Source organism: Heloderma suspectum, chromosome 13, assembly GCF_057233095.1.
Source record: "Heloderma suspectum isolate Gila_16-S chromosome 13, 16-S_ref, whole genome shotgun sequence".
In the NCBI taxonomy this organism is placed as follows: domain Eukaryota; kingdom Metazoa; phylum Chordata; class Lepidosauria; order Squamata; family Helodermatidae; genus Heloderma; species Heloderma suspectum.
The window spans coordinates 32924527-32944543 of NC_139470.1; the positions used below are offsets into that span (position 1 = coordinate 32924527).

A 20017-nucleotide genomic window follows, 5' to 3' on the forward strand; every position below is an offset into this window, starting at 1 on the left:
AGGCAGGCATTGTTCCAGAAGCAAGTTTTCAAGGCTGGGCTGAGGACCTGTGCTGTTTCAGCAACCAGCAGCCCTCAAATGAGGGATGATCTAGCTTGGTCTCCAAATCCTGCCCAGGCTCAGCTGCACCAGTTAGTCCAGCTTTCCAGGTCTCCCTTCTCAGGATAAGCTCTTTATTCCTGAGAAGCCCAGTTCTTTTGGGCCTTTAGGCATGTGATCTGTCACTGGGTGGCCATCTGTGCCTGCATCTTCTAGCGTCAGGGTCCTCTCAGGTTGCAAGGTAATTCCATCTCCTGTTCTGATGCCACAGGTGAGTATCTGCCACAGGTGCGACAGGGAACGTAGACAAGCCCAGTGTGGCTGCTCCCAGGATGCTGGTGGGGTCTTCAGACTCTGCACCATCTGGATCCTTGTCCAAGGAGGAGTCAACCTGGGCCAGGCCGGGCTAGGTGTGGCAGGACTCAAGTATGAAAATGCTGATCTTCAAACCAGGGGTGGGCAACTTGTGGCCCTCCAGATGTTGGACTGTAGTTCCCATCATCCCTAGCCAGCATAGCCAGTTGTGGAAAAGGCAACCAGATGGATGGATCCCCCTGCCTCCTCTGTGAGGAACACCAAAAAGGAGGCCACAAGCGCGTGATGTAGAGTGAAGACGGTTTCCCCCACTCTCCTGCACCATGCTCGAATGTTGACCACCCCATTCATCTGATGAGCAGCAGGACAGGACAGGACAGGACAGGATGGAGTGATGGAACTGAATCCTATCTGGTGTGGTGGCACTGGCCCCTGGCATCAGCATGCTCAGCAAGGGACCAGCTGGTCTCTCAATGGACCTTAGCCATGGAGAGCCCAACGGAGCCTCACTAGTCAGAGGCAGGGCATTCTGGGCTGCAAACAGCAGGCAATGGCTGTGCCTCTGGAACGAGCCCTCCCTGCTGTGGCACATGGGAGCCAGGTTCTGGCTTTTGCTCCTCTTCGCTGTCTTTATGGCCAGCTGTTGTGCTGTGTTATTAGCCTGAATCGGAACGCCAGGCTTTAGACAAAAGCCACTCACAAACCTCCCATTAAAACACAAATGGATCCCCTTTCCAGTTTTACCCAGTGAGTGGTTCACTTTGGATTGATTAGTCCATTAGGGCGTGAAAATGCCTTGGTAGTAGAAAAACAGAGCGTTTACACTCTTCTCTCTGTTTTGCTATTAATTGCCTTCTTTTAAAAAAATCGTTAACGTGAGCATTAGGGTTTGTTAAAACTGTGCCGGCCTGCTGAGTCCCGGCTCCCGCAATTTGCCTGTGCAGCAGCTGCAGCGGGTGGGGTGGGGTGGGGTGGGGTGGGGTGGGGGTTGCACCCGCTGCTTAGGGCCTTCCAGTACACAAAAACCTTTGGGAGCTGGGAGTTCTTCCGGGCCCTGGCGGAGGGAGCAGCGAGGCGTCGCGCACCTGCTAACCACAGCCAGAGAGGCGGATTGGCCGCCCGCGGGAGGCTGGGAAGGGCAGATGCGCGTGGCAGGCAGTTTGTGCCCGACGAGAGCGCCTGGCCTGCCTGCCTGCCGCGTCCTCGTCCCTTGAAGCATGAGAGGCGAGGGGGGAGGTGTCGGCCTTCAGTGCGCCCAGGCACGCGCGTCCCAGAGAAGGTCCCCATGACAAGAGCCTCCTCCTCGAACGCACAGACCACCCTCCATCCAAAGCCGTGTGCGTAACATTACAAAGGGACACATACAGCATGGCAGCTACAGAATGAGAGGCACAAGCATGATTCAAGAGGTGTGGGCAGGACGACGCGGGCGGAGGGCTCTCCTTCATCTCACCCTTGCCAGATCTTTCAGTCTGCAGCGCTCTGCACTTACTTGGAAGTAAGTCCCATTGAACAAAGTGGGACTTACATCTGAGCAAGGACTGGGCTGCACAATTTTTTTTAAAAAGGAAGAAGTGAGCCCCTAGCCAGGCCTTCCCCAAGCTGCTGCCCTTCAGATGTTTGGAACTACAACTCCCACCACTCCTGGCCATGATGGCTGGGATTGATGGGAACTGTAGTCCAAAATATCTGGAGGGCACCCAGTTGGGAAAGGCTGCACTAGCCCCTCTCTGAGTGAGGAAAGACAAAGAAAAAGTGGTTTTATTCTCTCCAGTTGCTCAGCAAGAAGTAAATCTGTTCCCGACTTCTGAAACTCCGGTCAAATGAGTTTAAAGCTAGGGGGAAATTTTTGTACTTGGGAATAATGTGTAGAAGGTTTAGCCCCAAACATTACAGGGCTTCATGGATGGGCAAGGAGGGACCAAAACCAGAAGTCCCAGGACAAGAGAAGTGCGGGCGGGGCGGGGCGGGGCGGGGCGAGAAGGCGGGACAGTGTTTCTCATTGTCAAGAGCCCCAAATGGCCCAGTGACAAGCCTGCCCAGTTTGTAACATTTGAGAGGGTGATGAAAAGCAGGGGTGTAAGAAAGGTGTAAGAGCTTTGGGGGACCTGTGTTCTCTTAATGGCGTGTGTGCGTTTGTGTGTGCGCGTGCGCACGCATGTGTGCAAAAATGCAATGGGTTAGTTTGCATGATTGTCAAAGCCCAACATGGCTTATTTAAGCCACGGTGGGTTAAGGCAGGTCGCTCACCTGTAACTGTAGGTCTTTCAGTGGTCTTTCCACTCATATATGCATTCACACATATGGGCTCTGCGCCTGCGTGGAGCCTCTATTTGGGAAACTTCTATAGCTGAGGAACACTGTTTTTGGCTGGAACCCTCCCCTACTTCCTGTCTGCGCATGTCCTGCTGGGTTCCTGCTGATCTTCTCAGATCCTTGAGACCGCATACACAGTCTTGGATCCAAGGAAAACCCTTCGTATCAGTACCAAAAAGATACTGACACCGCAGGGGACAGTGGCTGGGTTGTGTGAATGCACAGATGACCACTCGAAGAACTACAGTTACAGGTAAGCAACCTGCCTTTCTTCTTCATGGTCTCCGTGCATCACCCATATGGGCGAGTAGCAAGCTGACTTACCGGTCGTAGGTAGGTGTGACATCATGGATTCCTGCATTGAGTAGGGGGTTGGACTCAATGACCTTGTAGGCCCCTTCCAACCCTACTATTCTATGATTCTGTGATTCCACTGTCGACAATACTGCTCTTCCAAATGTGCAATCCAACCTTGCATGCACATCTAACTTGTGATGCTTCACAAAAGTAGATGGGGTAGCCCACGTAGCAGCCTTACATAGAACCTGCAAAGGCACCCTCTACCGAATGCTGTAGGTGTCAGCATGGCTCTCATCGAGTGCGCTTGGGTTCAAGGCAAAATGTCTTGACCAGTAAGATGGTATGCCAATTTTATAACCTGAATTATCCAAGCAGCCAGTCTTTGGGACGACACAGCCTTTATTGGGTTCTCCATAGCAGACAAATAATCTCTGCAATTTACGAAAACATTCAGTTTGGGCTTTGTAAAAGGCCAGAGCCCTGCGAGCACCAAGGTCACGCAAACATCTTTCCAACTCCGAGGAACAGGATGAGAAAAAAGCTGGAAGGACCACAGGTTGGTTTATATGAAAATCCGACACTACTTTCGGCAGGAAAGAGATGTTGAGTCGAAGGACAACCTTGTCCTTACGAAACACAGTATCAAGATGGAAAGCGCTCAACTCACATGCCCTCCCAGCTGAAGTGATGGCTACCAAGAAAGCCACTTTCCAGGAAAATAAACTAATGTCAATAGTAGCCATTAGCTCAAATGGCTACGACATCAAAGTCCGTAGTACCAAAGAAAGACTCCATTCTGGTGTTGTTGTTGTTTATTTGGTCAGTTGCTTCCGACTCTTCGTGACTTCATGGACCAGCCCACGCCAGAGCTTCCTGTTGGCCGTCGCCACCCCCGGCTCCCCCAAGGTTGAGTCCGTCACCTCCAGAATATCATCCATCCACCTTGCTTTGATCATGCAGGGAATGCTGATCAAATTTGCAGATGACACAAAATTGGGCGGGATAGCTAATATTTTGGAACACAGAAACAAAATTCAAAGTGATCTGGATAGACTGGAGCACTGGGCAGAAAACAACAGAATGACATTTAATAGGGATACATGCCAAGTTCTGCACCTAGGAAAAAGAAACCAAATGCACAGTTACAAGATGGGGGATACGTGGCTCAACAACACTACAAGCGAGAAAGATCCTGGAAATGTTGTCGATCACAAGCTGAATATGAGCCAACAATGTGATGTGGCTGCAAAAAAGGCAAATGCTCTTTTGGGCTGCATTAATAGAAGCATAGCTTCCAAATCCCGGGAAGTACTAGTTCCCCTCTACTCTGCACTGGTTAGGCCTCATCTGGAGTACTGTGTCCAGTTCTGGGCACCACACTTTAAGAAGGATGCAGACAAACTGGAGAGGGTTCAGAGGAGGGCAACAAAGATGATCAGAGGACTGGAAACAAAGCCCTCTGAAGAGAGACTGAAAGAACTGGGCCTGTTTAGCCTTGAGAAGAGAAGACTGAGGGGAGATAGGATAGCGCTCTTCAAGTCCTTGAAAGGTTGTCACAGAGAAGAAGGCCAGGATCTCTTCTCGATCATCCCAGAGTGCAGGACACGGAATCATGGGCTCAAGTGACAGGAAGCCAGATTCCGGCTGAACATCAGGAAAAGCTTCCTGACTGTTAGAGCCATTTGACAATGGAACCAATTACCTAGGGAACGCCACCCTGGAGGCGTTCAAGACGAGGCTGGACAGCCATCTGTCAGGGATGCTCTGACTTGGATTCCTGCATTGAGCAGGGGGTTGGACTCGATGGCCTTGTAGGCCCCTTCCAACCCTACTATTCTATGATTCTATGATTCTGTGCCCTTGGTCGGCCCCTCTTCCTTTTGCCTTCCACTTTCCCTAGCATCAGCATCTTCTCCAGGATATCCTGTCTTCTCATTATGTGGCCAAAGTACTTCAGTTTTGCCTTTAATATCATTCCCTCAAGTGAGCAGCCTGGCTTTATTTCCTGGAGTATGGACTGGTTTGATCTTCTTGCAGTCCAAGGCACTCTCAGAATTTTCCTCCCGCACCACAGTTCAAAAGCATCTATCTTCCTTCGCTCAGCCTTCCTTATGGTCCAGCTCTCACAGCTGTAGGTTACTACGGGGAATACCATTGCTTTCACTATGCGGACCTTTGTTGTCAGTGTGATGTCTCTGCTCTTCACTATTTTATCAAGATTTGTCATTGCTCTCCTCCCAAGAAGTAAACGTCTTCTGATTTCCTGGCTGCAGTCAGCGTCTGCAGTAATCTTTGCACCTAGAAAGACAAAGTCTGTCACTGCCTCCACGTTTTCTCCCTCTATTTGCCAGTTATCAGTCAGGCTGGTTGCCATAATCTTGGTTTTTTTGAGGTTTAACTGCAACCCAGCTTTTGCACTTTCTTCTTTCACCTTTGTCATGAGGTTCCTCAGCTCCTCCTCGCTTTCAGCCATGGTACCATTCTGGTACCATCCTTCTAACAGGGGGAACCAAATTTCGTAGTCCACGCAAGAATGGTTTGGTGAGTGGATGTGTAAACACTGAAGATTGTTGTATCTGTCTTACTGATCTCATTACTGCTACTGCTACCACATAGACTCTAATGGATGAGTATTTAAGCCCCTTCTGAAACAAATGGTGAAGGAACGACAAAACATTCAAAATCGAACAAGGGGAGAAACCTGTTAATCTGATACTAAAAGGGTTAACAAAGAGTAAAGAGGGCTGATTTAATCTGGGGGAGGCCTACAAGAAGAGCCCCTAGAAGACCCCAGACACGTAACTGGCTTTATATTCCAGACTCTTGACCCCTGGGCAAGAAGACCGTGAAGTTTGATTCTATACTAAATGATGTTATTTCACTAACTGAGACTTTAACTGAGATTTTTCAGGACTGTCTTTGAAGAAGGGAAAAAATGCAGCTGTCTTTACAAGCGGCTTCACAGGGCGTGCTCAGGGCCACGACGACGTGCTGGCAGAGTGTCTAAGTGAGATGAACAGCAGAACTGAGCATGCTCAGATGCCTACTGAGAGGAGGAGAAGTGCTGTTTCGACTTCTCGTGGTGCACCCCTGCTGATAAGAGAATGTCCCTCCTCGATGTGAGTTGGGCGGGGAAGCGTAGCCCTGAGCACGAGCGACCACTAGGAGGAGGCGTTTGGGCGGATATGACCAAAAATGGCCAAGGATGACCGGGAGTTCAAATAAGATATACCAAAGCGAATGCATCAATCAGATGGCAGACTTTGGGTCATATTTTGGGACATTTCAAAGTAACCCATTTGTACTGGTGCCAGACACGTTCCCCAGACACATGGAATTGTGGGAGATAGATGAGACACCTTGCTTCTGATTGGTGAGCAAATGCTCTAACCACGTGCACCCCATTTTGATTGGCGGCTGCGTGTCTCATTGCTCCTTGGGTCCCACCTTTGACCAGAGCAGGGGATAAAAGCCCAGGGAATGGGAGCTCCGGGGTGGTGCTTTTGTTCCTGTTGTTCTGGTTCCTGCTGCTGCTGCTGCTCCACTTCCCTCTTTCTGCCGTGCCACCAGACCCAAGGATTTGGGTAACTATGGACCTCTTCAGACTTTGGAACTTAGGATGTTTTCTGAAAGTAGAACTTAGAATTATTTCTGAGTTTAGGACTTAGAGTGCTTTCCGAGCGTGCGACTTGGAGGTTATTTTTGAGGAAAGGATTTGGAATCCCATCTTCAGAGGTGGCAATGGAATTATTTGCAGGTCTTGGGTTTTCCTTTCACTCTAACTCCTGCCTCTATTCTTCATATGCCTAGAGGAACTTAGTAATGCTTTGGCATAGCTTTTGTATTCAAGTAAGAAGCAGGAGGAGGTAATGGGAGGGTTGACACTTAGGTTAGGTTGTTTTGGTTTAGCCTTGGACCACAAGTAGTAGACAGGAGTAAGTGGGAAAGAGGAGTCATCACAACGTTAGACGCTCAAGTCTAACTTGACATGTGGGTGGCATGCGAGAATGACAACTGCATCCTCTTGGATAACAGAAATGACAGACTTCATCTCAATATGGAGAAATATAGTATCAGATAATATAGATCTGAAACGTATACTTACAACTTCTATGAGAATTGGTATACTTCTATAAATTATGTAAATAATAAGGACATTATTGTACCACCATCTTCACATGGGTCATGTTGAAGGAATGCATTAGGATGAATTTAAAATATTTTAAGAAGGAGTAGCAGTTATGTATAAAAAACAGCTAATTTCAACATGCCTGGTTTTTTTTAAACCTGAATTAATTTTGAATTGTTATTGGTTGTATGTATACAGTGACCCCGGCACTTGATTACTGTTGTTTGCACTGAAATTAATTTGAAATTTTTTAATTTTTTTTTTAAACATAAAAACAAAAAACAGCAGACAAAACCGTAAATGAGAAGTGCATATGTACAACAATACAGAAAGAAAGGCAGTCAGTGTGTTCTGATTCTGCTCAGCTGGAGTAGCCTGGTTACCCAAGTGATTGTTCCAAAATGTTCGGATGGGCTGGCAGATGCATGCCAATGTTGTAATTCACACCACAATATAAAGAACCCATGTGCAATAAAAGGAGTGTGGATTAAGCAAATTCTTTTGCAGCCCTCTCGATATGTGGATTTTCTCATTAACGTTCGTCCCCATGATCTTTGGAACCAATGAGCATTGATGAGTTGCAGCACAATTTCCTGCCAGGCTGCCACTATTAAGGCAGTTACCCACACTGTGTGTGGCAGACCCTTGTTTAGATCTTCAGCAATATTTAATTTTCAAAGCCCAGAATCGAACACTCGCTGGTTAGTCTCATGCACGATACTTCCCTGTAACTCTGTGGCCACTCTGCAGCCGCAACACTGCCGTCCCGTCTCATCGATGGGAACGCCCCCCGGCCCCTACAGCACAGCTCCTTCAGCACTGTGATGGTGTATTTGCGATAGTGCGATGTAGTCTTGATGGAGTTTGATACGGTTTGCGAATGAGTTTAAAGGTGTTTCTCCTCATGAGGGCAGACACAGATTTCATGATCTGAGTTTGGAGGAGTAAACTGGCAAAATCTTAATCAGGACATCTGTCCTCCTGAGCACTCCAAAGTATGGCACCATCCAGCATCTGCAAATGTTGTCCTGCTTCACACAACATCCATGTCTTTTGCCCAGCTCCTCCCAATCACACTTCAGGGTGGGGTGGGTGTAGGGACAGGGATAATGCGCCTGTGTGGATGAATGCATAGGTGTACATATGTGACTGAGTACATTTGTGAGAACGGCTTGGATCCAGATTTACACTGGATCAACCATGCTGATGGAAGTGGACTTTCCTGCCTTCTTCCCATGGCAGCTCCTCCAGCCTTCTGAACAAGCTACACAGAGACCTGGTTCACATGACACAACTGCTCGCCATAGCTTAATTTACCCACAGTGGCTGCCGAGTCATGCAGTGGCCTGTCGTGTCATGTGAACCCAAGTGGCAGAGGGGGTTTGAGGGTTAGACAACCCCCAAATAACCCTAAAACAAGCCATGGGAAGATCAAGCATCCCTGCCAGAACTGCTAAGTTGTCAGCTTCGCTTTTTCAGCTTGGCTTTTATACAAATGCTAGCACTAAACCAAGTAGCAAAGTGAACTTGTGTGTGCGCGTAATGCCTTAGAGAGCCCCTTTTAATTTGTTCAATACGTATTGATGTAGCACAAATTGAAAGTCAACTTCCATTTAATGTGACTTTTCCTAAGAGGTGCACAGTAAATAACCCCTTCCCCTGAAAGTCAAGTTGAGACTTTTCATACTCTAATGAAGCATCTAATTGCACACATAAATCCTTACAGAAAGCAGGGATAAGTTTACTTTACAGATTATAGAATTAAAACAAGGTGTCGCTTTTAATCTCTTTACAACAGGGGCAGCTATGTGAATGTTTACTGCAGCAGGAAACCCTCTTAGAAATATTGTTTGTGCTACTTATGCATACAGTCTCTTAATCTGTATTGATATATTAATGTTTTTATCCTGCATCTTCATCCATTCAGCACAGCACACAAAATCAACAAGTGTAACATTAGAAAATAAATATAAACATACTTTAAAAATCAAGAATGTATATTGCAAAACCAAAAAGTCCTTCAAAAACAGCCTCAACTCAGCTCCCTGAATCCCAACTGAATCCCTCTTTATTAAGCCAGGAGAGACGCACAATTTCTTAATTCACCTGTGAGCTCTTCCAAAGCCCAGGGCCACCACCAAGGAGACCCCTTCCAGTTACACTCCAGTTCTCCTTGGACTAGAGAACTTTGAGTAGAACCTTACCTGAAGGTCTTCATGAATATAACTATATGAACATCTCACTGCCCACTTGTCTTTCTAGTGCTTGATCCTGGATTAAAAGTAGAACACACATACATGCACATGGAGGTCTCTTTGAGATAGAATTTAAAGCAGATTCTACCAGGACGATGTGCTGGATCATGCTAGGCTTTTGCTATAATACACTGAGGACATAATATACACCGTGGTTGATGGCCTTGTTTAGATTCTAGACCTAGCAAGGCCCAGCGGATTGAGGAGACTCTGACAGCCTGAGATCCAGGTGTGCACCAGCAGGTGTGGCTTTGCCTCAGTTGTGCACCAGCAGAGGCTTGACCTGGGGAACAGGGAGGTGGGAATGGCTGTGGCCATCACGCCAACCAGGTGCCCCATCCATCCTTCCCCATGTTTTGAGTATGGGTTTCTGAAACTGGGTGTTCGGGACAGGGGAGATTGTGTTGGTGGATCGTGTGTCCACCTCCCCCCCACCCCGCGTTGCCCAACAGTCTCTCTACCCGAGCGGCCAGGATGATCTCAGGCTTGATGTTGGAGTCTCCCAGGCTGGTTGTTCCTGGGGACTTCAATGTCCATTCCAGTGGAGGCTGGTGGCTCCGATATTATTGGGGCAGTGAATCCCCTCTGGGTTTCAGTCAGAACTCTAAAGGAGCTATCTATAGTGCCTCACACCTTGGACAGCTCCTTTAGAGTTCTGACAGAAACCCGGAGTGGATTCTTCACCCCACTGACAGAGGAGCCACCAGCCTCCACTGGTCCGTTCCAGGGCCTGTCAGGAGTAGCTCAGTTCATGGGCACCATGGGCCGATGCCAGGTTATTTCTGGCCCCACATTCAGCTGGATACACCTTGGATCCATTTTTTCCTTCTGCTAGATGGGATGTGGGTAATCTGTGGGTGGGGAAACCTAATATAGTTCTATTGTCATGGCAGATCACTACCTTAAAAGTTTTTTATCCAAACATTAAAAATCTGGCCACCTTATAAAGCTCTTGCCATGGACGCTCTTGTTGCAAGACTTCATGAAGATGGGACAAATAGCCCAAATATTTAGCCTGAGCCGGGGACAACCGAGGGCAGCTTGAATGAGGTAGTCCTATGGCTGCTCATTGCCCAAATGCGTGGCCTGAAGTGTAGTACTATATGACCATGTAGAAATTCAACAGGTAGGTTTCCTGGTCACCTGCTACACATATCATGGAAGCAGTAAAGAATTCTAGTCTTGTATGTTGTGCCTGCTTATAGCATAGGCTGCAATGCTTACACTTACTTGGGAGGAAGTGCGGAGAAGCCCCGCCTCCGCGCTTGGAAGAGGAGCGCGGAGCGACTGAAAAAGGGCGGGGCTGGGGGGCATTCCGGGGCGGGGAGAGCGGAGCTGCGCGTAGGACACATCCTGTGTTGTATGGCAGCTTCCTGTCCATCACCCCGCCCCCGCCCCTAGACAGCCGAAAGCGGCTGTCTAGCAAAAAATAGCAAGGCAGGAGAGGTGCCGAGGGAACAATCCCCCCATGCCTCTCCGGCCTTGCTTTGGATAGGCAGTTGCTTCCAAATTCAGAGATGGCCACCTATCAAGTTAGGATTGTGCCCCTAATGTATTAATTTCTGTAATGTATTTGTTCCCTCTCCCTTCTTATATTAGGCCTCTGTATGTTTTGTATATCCATCCATCCATCCATCTATCTATATGGCTTCTTTTAGATATTATACTAAGCCTTTCATTCCTTTGAATACATTCTGTTTTCAAATGACTGGAATTGTGTGTGAGAATGCGTGGATAGCTTGAAACAAAGCCATCCCGCAGCAAAGCCAGTCCTACACATGCTTACTCATAAAGTACTCCCTTTATCATGCTTCTGCTTTGGTCCCTGCCAATAATCCCTACATGGTGGTGGTAGCTCAATGCCAGCCCTCCAGGGTAGGACAACAGAGCTAAGCACCCCTTGCAATTTCTCCGATAGCCATCCCCACCGTGCACCCCTGCTAGTCCCATGCAGGGAGCAGTCTCCCCTGGCTCAGTAGCATCGATCTGGGAGTAGGTCTCCGGTGAAGCTACAGCACCGACCAGCCCTTAGGCTCCCTTCCCTCCCTTGGCAAGTATCTCAAGCGATCTAGGCAGCGTGGGGAGGGGAAACGCCAACCTCCCCCAAAGGTGCAAAACAGAAAAACAATACAGCCCAGTAATCAAATTAAGCAAGTTTTAACATGAATGGCAAGAAAGCAGTGTAAACACACACTACAAAGGGGAACAAAACCTTCACCAAAATTCCTGGTCTACTTAAGCTCTGTACTGAGTAAGCTAATGAGGGGAACTTACCCAGGGTGATTCTTATGCTGGTCAAAGTTGATGGAGAGGAAAGGACAATTCAGAATGGGCACAGAGCCATGTTTTATGCTTTCTTGTGAGGGGTGAGCTTCTTGACAGCTGTCACTGAACTAGGCAATGGCCATCAATTAACGTAGGTAGAGGATGCCCAGGAAAAGGCAATTCGCATTAGTATTTACCTTGGGAAGGCAGGAAATGTCTAATCCTTTCCTGCCAGTGTGGTGTATCATTCGGAAAGTGACAGGACGACAGATTGTGTAACACTGAGACTGTGTTTTCCAGTCCCTAGATGGAAAGCTTGTTCAGGTTCAGCATGTTGTGACAGCTGCCCCTCTGCCCCAAATCAGGCAAACAATTGGTTTGATGGGGCCTGTGGGTTCACTACAGCCTCAGCGACTCAGAATGGCCCCTTCCAGCGGTTAACCATCCCTGGCTGCAATTCGTCTTGACAGAGACACCCCCAATCTGAACCTTGCTGGCAGCGGAGTCGTCTGGCCCCCTTAGGTGAGATTGCCAAGTGGCCACATGCCCCTTTTCAAAGTTCTGTCCAATGAACCTGAGTGGCTACAGCAGGTGTATAAAGGAGGGATGAAAGCAAATAGCCACGGAAGACCAGACAGGCAACCCTTCTGGCCCAGGGATGGACGTCCAGATGGAGAGCAGTGTCAGTGTCCATATCACCCTACTTAGGGAGGAGGAGGCATCTTCCCATAATCCTCGTCTTGAACAGACTTCAGATCTCTCTCACTTTGCACTGGGAGGGGAGACAGGATCTCTCTCTTCTGGATACTCTACTCTACCCCTCCCTGAGAACTGGGAGACCTGGGGCACCCCAGATACAGCACAGCAGTGAGGAATCCAGAGGCTGGGGGACATGTTTTCACTTTATTAGAAAAATGTGTGTTTGTATAAAGCTCTGCACTGCGCCATTCATTTAACTTCCTCTTCCTCTCCCACCCCAACAAACATAAACCCAGCATAATAAGCTCAATGCATGTTTTGTACATGACATGCCCTGGTTCTGTGCAGGTTTTGCGTTCATTATATTACAAATTTAACATTCAGTAGAAAAATGCTTGGTTTCCTTTATTTTCCCCATATAAATGAGACCAATCCCTCCAGAGATACTTAAAAAACAGTAATACACCCCTTTTTGTGTGATTCTGTAAAAAAAAAAACAACGCAGACATTACTAAAATGGTATTGAAATCCGTAACATTTCTCAGTACAACCAAAGGTATCCTGCAACCGTTCTGCCTCCACAGCTTGTCCAAGAACATCAGGAGAGACAGAGCCATAAAAATGCCCGCTGTCTTTTCCATCTGATTCTTTTAAGACAACACTGAGATAAATAAGCAATTGTTTGCTGAAAGTAACATGGGAGGCAAGCTCTTGGGGGGCAAGGCCACCCTCTCTGCTCTGCCAACCAGTGACATTCTGCTCCATGCAACGGCTTCCAATTTAGAGAGGGGATAAGCGAGGAGGGGCTTGCAGAACTGTCAATGCAGATCTGGCTGGAGGGGGGCCAGCATGCTGGTGAGGATGCTGCGGGAGCTGAAGGCAATGCCAGACGAGGCAGCAGCGGTGAAGGCAACAGCAGAGGTGAGAGACGCAACGGGTCCGGCTGATGGAGGGAGGCGGCTTGCAGGCAGCGATGCTGCAACGAAGGGAAGAGCTGAGCTGCATCAGACATCCATGTAGTCATCCTCTTCATCGGTGTCACTTTCCTCCAGTGAGGACTCTTGGCTCGAGGTTTCTACAATCTCCAGAGCTGGTTGACAGAGGCTCTCTTTCTTCACGTTTGCTGCAGACTGGGCCGAAAGAATAGCAGACTGACCCAGAAAGAGAAATAATGTTGAAGAGTTACTGTTCCAAAACATTTCCCTCTAGACCAGGGCTTTCTGGTTCACCCCCTTAAAGGTTTCATGCTGCATATATAAGATCACATTAGCCACCTTTTCATTCTCGAAGAGAAAAACTGTGGCGTTTCCTGCTCTTGCAATGCTGATCAGTGGGACTAGTCACAGAAGTGATTTCCAGCTACTCCCCCAGCACAATCCCCCTCTCCCCCACCCCATTTTCTGCCTTCCCACAGCCAGCATGTCCCTTCTGGCTATTTGTACCTTCACCCCTCTGGGAAAATGTGACTGTCGCTGAAGGCAAAGTGGTAAAAGCAGGGCCCAAAAGCTCAGTCTCTCTGTCAAATGACACCCCATTGCAGCAGCAAATTCCTCTGGGAAGGACGTACCTTTAGCTTTTGTTTAGTTTCTTCTGAAATGCTGCCCTTCGGAGATAGGAGGGTGGGGGTTGGTGGGGTGACGGTGATCTCAGGGGGGAATTTGGTGATTGATGAAGGGATGAAAAGCTTTGGCATATTGGGCAGCACACGGGATCTCACTCGGCTGTTGTCGGCCTTGTTTGGTTGGCTTCCCAAGGACTGTGAAGCAGCCTGGAGTTCTTTCTTGGAAGCAGATGCTAAGAAGAAGACCAAACAAACAAATAAAAATCAGCTCTTGAGATTCTTTGAGTAAATAGACGTTTCATTGTACTAATCAAAAATGATGCACAAGAGCAAAGCCAGCAAATGGCTGTAACTAGCTATGTGACCCGCAAGTGCTCAGCATAAAAAAACAGCTGTAGCTGGCGGGTGTGTGTTTCAAACTGCAATTGTCTTTTCCATGTCTTCTGTAATCTTGTAGCTGTCTTGTGAGGGCCACGCACCCTGAAAGGCAGGTTGAAGACCTTTTAACTAAATACACGAGCTCTGCACAGCTTGTGTTGCAGGTGGGAGCCACTGGAGCGTCTGCTTTCCCAGGAGAGGGCCACTCCCAACCTGCCCGGCACCCCACCTTCCTCCCTTCGCATGCAAGCCCAGCCCTGCTTTCCAAAATGGCTCCAGTGCAGTTCTCCTCACAGAGGGCAAGCGCAGACCTTATGCTCAAACCAGCTATAGCCTCTGGGCCAAGGAGAACACTCCGGCCAAGCAGAAGGAAGAAAATGACCTAAATCTACAGGATAGTCTAGATCTGGGGGACTACAGAGATCAATAGAAATTTGCACATTTAACTGACAAAATGCTCCTTCTCTGGGAGATGCCCTGTGCACCAGCACTGTCAAGACGGTTCTTTCACATTGTATCAGAAGCCACCTCCAGAGCCTTCGCAGGGCTATGAGGTGGACGCAAAGGGAAAGACTGCAGAACTGACATGGAAGAAAGGGCTGCAAGACCTTCCTTACCTGGGCCACAGATCTGTTCTCCCAGGCTTGTGCTGGTCACGGACTCCAGCTCTACTTGCCAGCATGCTGGATTAGGTGAGGAGGCAACAGTGGCCATCTTCATCTGCTGGCAGAGGTGGGACTCTTGCTGCTGCAAGGCCAGTCCGTCTAGAGGGTGGTCCACCTTGCCTCCTCCTCTGCTTCCTCCTTCCTCCTCTTCCTCCTCCTCCTCTGCATAAACAACATAACCAACGATGACTCTGGATCTATCTTCAGGGTGGATAAGGCAGGTTACAGGTCTGAGCATATTTACTAACGAGTAAGACTCCAATTCTACATACACTTACCTGGGAGTAAATCCTATTGAACTCAGTATGACTTTTTTTGGGTAAACATGTTTAGGATTCCACAGTAAGTTTGATGTAATTGTGAACACGTTTCCCCATCCACAGATCTATCCCAGTTGTTTCCCTGTCTCACATAATTTCATGCACCACCTCAGCTAACTTTCCCTGCCCTGCAGGTCTCTGTAGCCAGATCCACATTTTGCTGCCTGAGGCAGAGCAGGGAATGGCGCCTCCCCCCACCCCGACCCCCAGTCAAGGTGCATAATAGTACTCAAAAGTCAACCCCCTGGGGCAGAAAATCCTACAAATACCTCTCCCTTTCCCTGGCAGTGAAAATACAATAATAATTAATAAATTAAATAACAAATAATTTGCAGCTTTTTCATGACGCCAGGCTCTAAAACGTGCGTGTGTCTTTAATGGGTATCCTGCTTCAATAGGGGTGTCCTGTCTCCTAAGGACACCCCTATTTGTAAAAAGGGATGTATGGACAGGGGAGAGGCGGGCATTTGATTTCAGAAAAAAAACTCAGGCAAAAAGATTCAAGGGAGGCAGCATGAAGGGCATCACATATGAGCAAGAAACCAGCTAGTCCGGGGGATCAGATGCCACAGAGAACATCAGGCCCCCAGCACCTCTATTTCAGGGAGTGCCGTTTTTCTCCAGTTACAGGAAAAGTAACATCTTTCAAAATAAAGGTGCCACAAGGCATTGTGGCTTTTGAACACGAAAGAGCAAGAAGCCACTATCCTCCTCCCACCTCTATTCATAGAATAGTAGTAGGGTTGGAAGGGGCCTATAAGACCATCGAGTCCGACTCCCTTTCTCTAGCCTACTGCAAACCCCTGATGCCAAGGAGGACTATGCACCCACCAGAATCTGGCCACATGGATCCTGCAAAAGCAGGTGCATTCCGGAAAGATGACTGCAGAACTAAGGCGCTCCAGACACAGTCCAGCAAGCCGCACACTCATACATTACCTTGCCTCAAATTCAGGCACTGCTGCTCATTCAAACCCTTTCTGCAAGCAAACCCATTTCTGTTTTTCCCCAAGGGAAGCAGCCGAGGCCAGCTTGGAGGAGGCAACAGATGAGGCAGGCCTCGGGTGCTCCACTGGGTATGCAAGCAGCCAATGTGCCTGCTCTTCCTCTGGTCAGGGCCTCGCTGCCTGCCATGGCCCAGGGCACAAATGCAATTGCCCAGCAAGAAGTGGCTGGGCAGGTCTCTGCAGAGTCAGCCACACTCTGAGAAAGCCGGGTGACAATGGTGCTGTTGGGCAATTTTGGACTCTGGACTTAATGAAAATAACGAGCAGACTATGGAAGGAAAGGTGGCAGTCTCCCCTCTAGTTTAAAAGGCTGGTGCCTTCATGCTACACTTCCTATAAGACTGCTAAGTGAGTGAGCCCTAAGTCTCCTAGTAACTGCAAGGCTATTGAGCTCAGAGGGAAGAAGAAGGCTTGTATTAAGGCAGATGATGGCAACTGGGGCAGGTCTCAAGATCTGTGGCCCAGCTCAGAAGATCCAGGGCTTATGCCCAGGTGGGCCTTTTCTAACACTGCCCATGCACATGGTAATGGCTGTGTATTGCGACAGGTTGGGGGGGGGGGTGTTCCCCAGCGTTGGAAAGTAAAGAAGTATAATGTATCTATTTCCTATGACTTCCCATGACCTTAGTTTTCTTGTCATAGTAAGAGTGCAACAGCTGCTTCCAAGTTGACTTTTGTTTGCTTCTGGTCGCCTTAAAGCAGCAGCACAAGCTGGGCTGCTTTGCCACTACCGGAACAACCATCTAAATGCTTTGCTGCAATGGCTGTGCAGGCCTGTCCCGAGTCCACTCCCCCTGCCCCAAAGGCAGTCTGCCTGCGCACGTTCTGACCCACCCACACGGAACCTTGCAGGAGCAGGACTGGCTCCTTCCCTCTAATACCAAGGAAGCTCCAGCCGTCCATGCGCACCTCCAACCGTCAAGAGAACAGAGCAGTTCTTGCTCACAAGGTGTGCCACGCATGCCCCTGCAGCCCAGCGCTTCGGCTGGCAGTGTGCATGCAGCCATGACTGTGAGAGGGAGGCTTCCCATGTTACACTCTTGGAATGCTAGGTGCACTTTAGTGGGGCCTGAATCTTTCTCAGAAGCAACCCTTCTTACATTACATTACGTTCCGAGAGATGCACCCCATCATGTACATGTGGGGAACGCGCCCAAGCAGAGATGCAGAAACACCCTTTGAACTCCTGTCATAAATGGGATTGCTCTCGAGTAAGAATGCTGCAGTGTAAAACATCTCATTCAAGCCTACAGCCATGAGGCTGTCTCCATATGTCATCGGCCCAACACATGAAGCAGGGCACACCCTTGATTTGGTTGTTGCTCCAAGTTGTGAGATGGGTAGTCTGAAGATTGGGGGGCTCCAAGTAACCCCATTGTCATGGTCAGACCATTTCCTGATGAGATTTGAACTTATGGCATTACTCTCCTCCCACGGGGGTGGGGGGCCTATTCGGATGGTCCGCCCTAGGAGACTGATGGAATCCAATGGATTTCTGAATGCTCTTGGGGATTTTCCAGTGGAGAGAGCTGGTGATCCAACCGAGGCCCTAGCCTCACTGTGGAACAGTGAGATGCGGAGGGCCATCGACATGATCACACCTGAGTGCCCTCTCCAGCACTGTGGAGCCTGTTCTGCTCCCTGGTATACTGGGGAGCTGCGGTCAATGAAACAGGCTGGACGTCGGCTGGAGTGCAAATTGCGCAAGGCTCAAAGTTCCGGTCCTACCTACGGGGCCGATTTCAGAGAGTAACACTGGGTGACTATTCCTTGGCCCCTTGGCAATTGAGCTACGGGGTGCCACAGGGTACTATCCTGTCCCCAATGTTGTTTAACATCTGTATGAAGCCGCTGGGAGTGGGCATCAGGGGATTTGGAGCTAAATGCCATCAGTATGCTGATGACACGCAGCTCTATCTCCCTGTGACATCTGAATCAGGAGAGGCTGTGCAAGTCTTGAATCAGTGCCTAGACTCAGTGATGGGCTGGATGAGGACCATAGAATCATAGAATAGTAGGGTTGGAAGGGGCCTACAAGGCCATCGAGTCCAACCCCCTGCTCATTGCAGGAATCCAAGTCAGAGCATCCCTGACAAATGGCTGTCCAGCCTCGTCTTGAAGGCCTCCAGTGTAGGAGAGCCCACCACCTCCCCAGGTAATTGGTTCCATTGTTGTATTGCTCTGACACTCAGGAAGTTTTTCCTGATGTTCAGCCGGAATCTGGCTTCCTGTCACTTGAGCCCATGATTCTGTGTCCTGCACTCTGGGATCATAGAATCATAGAATAGTAGGGTTGGAAGGGGCCTACAAGGCCATCGAGTCCAACCCCCTGCTCAATGCAGGAATCCAAGTCAGAGCATCCCTGACAAATGGCTGTCCAGCCTCGTCTTGAAGGCCTCCAGTGTGGGAGAGCCCACCACCTCCCCAGGTAATTGGTTCCATTGCCGTATTGCTCTGACACTCAGGAAGTTTTTCCTGATGTTCAGTCGGAATCTGGCTTCCTGTAACTTGAGCCCATTATTCCGTGTCCTGCACTCTGGGATGATCAAGAAGAGATCCTGGCCTTCTTCTCTGTGACAACCTTTCAAGTACTTGAAGAGCGCTATCATATCTCCCCTCAGTCTTCTCTTCTCAAGGCTAAACATGCCCAGTTCTTTCAGTCTCTCTTCATAGGGCTTTGTTTCCAGTCCCCTGATCATCTTTGTTGCCCTCCTTTGAACCCTCTCCAGCTTGTCTGCATCCTTCTTAAAGTGTGGTGCCCAGAACTGGACACAGTACTCCAGATGAGGCCTAACCAGTGCTGAGTAGAGGGGAACTAGTACTTCCCGGGATTTGGAAGCGATGCTTCTATGAATGCAGCCCAAAAGAGCATTTGCCTTTTTTGCAGCCACATCACATTGTTGGCTCATATTCAGCTTGTGATCGACGACAATTCCAAGATCCTTCTCGCTCGTAGTGTGGTTGAGCCACGTATCCCCCATCTTGTAACTGTGCATTTGGTTTCTTTTTCCTAGGTGCAGAACTTGGCATTTGTCCCTATTAAATGCCATTCTGTTGTTTTCTGCCCAGCACTCCAGTCTATCCAGATCACTTTGAATTTTGTTTCTGTCTTCCAAAGTATTAGCTATCCCTCCCAATTTTGTGTCATCTGCAAATTTGATCAGCATTCCCTGCACCTCCTCCTCCAAGTCATTAATAAAAATGTTGAAGAGCACTGGGCCCAGGACTGAGCCCTGCGGTACCCCACTCATTACCTCTCCCCAGCTTGAGAAGGTCCCATTGATAAGCACTCTTTGAGTCCGATTCTGTAGCCAACTGTGGATCCACATGATCGTTGTTTCATCTAGCCCACTTCGAGCAAGTTTGCGCATCAGGATATCATGGGGCACTTTGTCGAAAGCTTTGCTGAAGTCGAGGTATATGATGTCTACAGCATTCCCACGGTCTACAAGGGAGGTGACTTGATCAAAAAATGAGATCAGATTTGTCTGGCAGGACTTGTTTTTGACAAATCCATGTTGGCTTCGAGTAATCACGGCATTGTTGTCAAGGTGCTTCCAGATGGATTGCTTTATGATCTGCTCCAGAATTTTCCCAGGGATTGATGTCAGACTGACTGGTCTGTAGTTCCCAGGTTCCTCCTTTTTACCCTTTTTGAAGATAGGGACAACGTTAGCCCTCCTCCAGTCATCTGGCACTTCCCCGGTCCTCCATGATTTCTCAAAGAGAATAGACAGCGGTTCTGAGAGTTCTTCTGCCAGTTCCTTT

The 20017-nt window shown here is 48.7% G+C and overlaps 1 protein-coding gene across 17 annotated transcripts in view; it reads right to left on the reverse strand.

Annotated features, from left to right (window-relative positions):
* Positions 1 to 12705: 12705 nt before the first annotated feature.
* CABIN1 (calcineurin binding protein 1) overlaps positions 12706 to 20017 on the reverse strand; it is a 205025-nt gene continuing 197713 nt past the window's right edge. For all 17 annotated transcript variants that reach the window (XR_014785760.1, XM_084819973.1, XM_084819972.1 and 14 more), the window contains 3 exons: positions 14875 to 15084; positions 13886 to 14112; positions 12706 to 13469 (listed from right to left, as the gene is read on the reverse strand). Coding sequence is in view for 16 of the 17 variants with exons in the window: in XM_084819973.1 (XP_084676099.1) it covers positions 13323 to 13469; positions 13886 to 14112; positions 14875 to 15084 (584 nt within the window). In the remaining variant the exon portion in view is untranslated. The remainder of the gene's footprint in view (positions 13470 to 13885; positions 14113 to 14874; positions 15085 to 20017) is intronic.